This window comes from Asparagus officinalis, chromosome 5 (genome assembly GCF_001876935.1).
Source record: "Asparagus officinalis chromosome 5, Aspof.V1, whole genome shotgun sequence".
Classification (NCBI taxonomy): Eukaryota; Viridiplantae; Streptophyta; class Magnoliopsida; order Asparagales; family Asparagaceae; genus Asparagus; species Asparagus officinalis.
This window is the reverse complement of record NC_033798.1, coordinates 102730473-102735046: the sequence shown is the minus strand read 5'-3', so window position 1 is coordinate 102735046 and position 4574 is coordinate 102730473. Positions and strand designations below refer to the sequence as shown.

Genomic DNA, 4574 nt, shown 5'->3' with positions numbered 1-4574 from the left:
ACACAAACATAAGTCGACTTACCATAAGTCGACTTATGCCTGTGCATGAGTCGACTTATGACTAAAAATCTGCTTTTTCCAAGTTTTTCTCCACAGCAACTGGGCACTACATTGATTATTCAAGTAGCGAGCAGGAGTGGATTTAATAGTTTGGGAGGCAATACATGACCAAAAATAGTTCTGATCGTAATTAAATACCAGACTAGTTTCAATAGTTTAATTAATTAAGGATGATATACAGGGACTAAAAAGAATATAGGAATCAGATTAGACAAATTTAATAGTTTAAAACAAGTAGGCTCTGAAGCCCTTCATATATAACACACCATCGCTCACCATATTTCTTTCTGAGTTCTCTTATTCCTCAACCTTTCTACCTCTCAAATGGGTTCAGCTGCAGGTAATTAAGCATATCCATCTTAAAATCCCTCTAGTATATATGCAACTAATTCAAATTTCTCTTAAACTAATATATCTCAGTACTTGCAGGCGAAGTGAGGGAACACCTCCTTCTCAACGTTGACCCTGATCATCCTCAAGACCAGACACCGCCGACCACAACATCAAAACTACAAGTCAAGAATCTAAGCAAAGTATCAGACACAGGCGAAGCAATACTCAGAGGAGTCAACTTAGAGATACCGAGGGGTAAGGTTACCGGGATCATCGGCCCCAGCGGCAGCGGCAAATCGACGGTCCTCCGCGCTCTCAACCGCCTGTGGGAGCCCTCACCGGCCACCGTGTTTCTCGACGGTGAGACGGTCCTCCGCGCTCTCAACCGCCTGTGGGAGCCCTCACCGGCCACCGTGTTTCTCGACGGTGACGATATCTGCGGGCTTGATGTGCTGTCTCTCCGGAGGAAGGTCGGTATGCTGTTCCAGCTCCCTGCCTTGTTTGAAGGTAAGTTGTACCTAGTTGATTCCATGATCATCAAAAGGAATTGTTTGTTGATTGATTGATTGATTTAGTATAATGAGAGTTTAACTAGATAGCTAATCATTGATTAGATGGCCGGCATATTTCGTGGATGATGCATGTATTCCGTCAACTTCATTGTTGGGCCACCAAGAATTTCAGCATAATTCTTTATGCTTCAATCATTATCGTTCAAGTGTCAGGGTTAATTTACTATTTACTTTCCCAAAATTTGATTTCTTCTCCCCTACAAAAAACTATAGGATACATACCATCACTTTTAATTTTAAAATTGATTGTTGATGTATAATAATTATTAATAACTGTGATTCATTTTAAATATAATGCTTATATATTATATTGAATTACACTTGTCCCTATTTTGCATCAAAGAAGAAGAATGATACCTGAAATAATCAATTGTTGGAGTTTTTTTAAATCAATGGTTGGGGTTAAATGCAATGCAGATCGGACCCAATTAATCATTTTTTAAGCATTCATCCCAAATAAATGTAACTTAGGTCAGTTATTGTGCTTAAATGAATAAACTACATCGTTTCTTTGTGTACTAGCTAGTTCTGAATTATATTTTCCTCTCTTTTTTCCAAAAAAAAAAATATATATATATCTTGGATCTATCCAGCTTGTGAAACTCTTGCCTAGTATTTCTCTCATTATAAATTGATATGTTACCAGCAAAAATTTTGTGAGTAGAATTAGAATATACGAGATTAATCAAATCCAATTTCAAAATAATTTGAGTATCTATATTGTCCTGAATATCTTTAAAAAAAACTCTTAATCGCCTTATTAAGGTTAATTTCCACGCTATTGAGATGTGGTGGAAGAGAGGGAAAAAAATAATCAAACTCAAGAAAATAATTACAGAGCTTATTATTCTCTACCATATTTTGCTTACGTTTATACCCCTTTAAGGTATAATAGAGATTATTTGAGTGTGGTTTTTAATCTACTTTGGACATCGTAGTAGCATATTACTTGAAGAATAATGGCGGTTGCTGTCAAAGATTAGTTACGAGTGTACAGCTTTTTTCATAATACTTGGCATCATTTATGAATTTGCACCGAAAACCGATTACAGTTTGCACATGTAACCCACATATATGGTTAGTGTTGCTATCAATAAGCGCTAGAGCTTATATCATCAGGGTCGTGATGATCCTAAAAGCATGTGATTGATGAGTAAATTAATAAGAAGAGAATGAGATTAACTTTAATTTAATGCCAGCTAGCTTGGGGAGAAGGAGAGGTTTGGTGATACACAACAAGGGAAGGGAAGTACCGTACTGGTGAAGGTTGCTGTCGTGGTTTGCGGGTCCCACAGCCTTCACCGCCCTCTCATTCTCTCAACCGGTGAGGGTCTTATCTATTCCCGAGATAGAAATTCGCCACTTGGCGCTTTGATGCTATCTTATCGGGTGTTAGTTAATTGGAACATTTTCATATAAAATAGAATAATCGTTAAAGTAAAATAAATTTTCTCTAGTGGATATTTTAGTGGGATAAATAGGAACAATTTTGTGAAACGAGATATTTTGATAAAATAATGTGGGATAAAATTTTATAATCATGAAATATATATTTATGTATTTTGAAGATATAAATACTATCTATATATTTTAAACTTACTATATTGGTTGATAATTGCTTACAAGAATATTCTTTACTAAATAACTTTTGGTTAGACTATAAAATATTGACAATTATTATTATAATTATGGTCTAATGATGGTGATAACCATAATAGTAAAGAAGTAAAGAAAAAAAATAAATATAAAAAATAAAAAATAACAAAATAAATATGAGCTCTAGTTTTTTACTATCTAGTTCCAAGCTAAAACTTGGAATAATTTGTGAGACTAGAACTCTCATTTTTGTATAGAAAATTAAAAAAAGTGGGATAATTTTATACCATTATCCCAATTCTAGTTTTGTTAGAGTTCTACTTGACTAACACTGTAAAATTTTGTTCTAGTTTTAGTTCTATATAACTAACACCTTAAAAATTTATCCCACAGATTATCTCAGTTCCAATTTTAAGTTCTAGGTAACTAAAGATTCCAAAGTTTACACTAATTTGGCAATTAATAAGCAGTGTATTGGATATTTAGAAATATAATTGCAGATAGACTCATGTACTATCGCCTAACTGCAGATAGATCCCATTAAATCTATAGGTGTGGATAAACCCACCGTACTATTTGCCCAAGTGCACACTGAATCTATTTTTAAACAAGGGGTCTATTCCCACTTGTAAAACTCTATGTTAGTGGGGGCCACAAGAGAAGAAAAACGCGTGAAGTGATAATAGCTGTGAACAAAAGAAGTGGTTAGTCCATCGGATAAATCGCAGGCCCACCCGAAAGACCATTGTACAATATAAATATCCTAGTGTTCCTAGGGTTTCCGTGTGCAAGATTGAGGGGGGGTGCTGGAGAAAATTTGTGCGGCACAGGCAGAGGTATAAAAAGGAAGGGCGCAGGCAGAGAGAGAACACAGAGGGTTTTTTTTTGAGCGGTTGTGTGAGATTTTGGCGGCTGCGTGAGGTGAAACACAGAAGGTTCTCAAGCGGCCTTTTGAGAGAGTTTTGTGCAGTTTCTTGTGCTGATTTTGAGAGAGATAATTGTGTGAGGGTTTAGATTGAGTGATTGTAAACTCTAGTTGTATTATCTAATAGTAGATCTTCCCCTCCTTGCCCCGTGGACGTAGGCAGTTTGCCGAACCACGTAAAATTGGTTGTTTGAGTTTGTGGCCATTGTAATAGTTTTTAGGATCCCTCGACGCGCAGTCCTAGAGCTGACGAGAGGAAGAGCAAATATCCCACTTTGATGGGATATTAGGCTTTCAGATTCTTGTTCCCTTTGAGAAACAAGAATTCTTATCGATCTTTCTCTCTTATTGTGCACCAGAAACTCTGCCGAAATTTCCGCTGCGCACAACAAGTGGTATCAGAGCCCAGATTCTAGATCTAGGGTTTGGTTGGAGGAGTAGATCAATTTGGAGGCCCGTTTAGGACTTCGTTGGTGATAAAGGTGGGATCTTTTGGTAAAGACTCTATCTTTTCAGTTTTGGATCTATTATTCGTTCGTTGGTGCGTAAGATGTCGGGGAAAGAAGGTGCTTCGGGTGTCGAGGATGGTGCTTCTGGCGCGAAGACCATTCAAAGTCTGAATATCCACTCTATGAAGATAGATGTGGAGAAATTTAATGGCACAAACAACTTTGGATTATGGAGATGCGAGGTTTTGGATGCGCTGAACGCGCAGAATTTGGAGGATACCTTGGAGTTAGATGGCAAGCCAGATGAGATTGAAGAGAAGGTTTGGAAGAAGATGAATCGAACGGCGTGTGGTGTGATTAGGTCTTGTTTGACTCAAGATCTAAAATATGATGTGATGAATGAGACTTCTGCGAAGAAGATTTGGGAGATTCTCGAAAGCAAGTATTTGACCAAGAGTGTGGAAAATCGCTTGCATTTGAAGAGGAGACTTTATCGTTTCCAGTTGAAGAAGGGAACCTCCATTAGAGATCACATGAACCACTACACAAAGCTTCTTGCGGATTTGGCGAATGTGGATGTCAAGATTGAAGATGAGGACAAGGCGTTGCTGTTGTTGAGTTCCTTGCCCGACGAGGAAT

General features: G+C 37.4%; 1 protein-coding gene across 2 annotated transcripts; it reads left to right on the top strand.

The window, feature by feature from the left end:
• On the top strand, positions 237-1101 carry LOC109843193 (protein STAR1-like). 2 transcript variants are annotated; one of them, XM_020412129.1, is made up of 3 exons: positions 237-400; positions 481-691; positions 758-1101. In XM_020412129.1, exons 1-3 carry the CDS (start codon positions 385-387, stop codon positions 957-959), a joined length of 429 nt encoding a protein of 142 aa, XP_020267718.1. In that variant the 5' UTR covers positions 237-384; the 3' UTR covers positions 960-1101. The 2 variants fall into 2 exon arrangements, with proteins under 2 accessions (XP_020267718.1, XP_020267719.1); XM_020412130.1 differs by having other exon boundaries at positions 249-400; positions 490-691; positions 758-1093.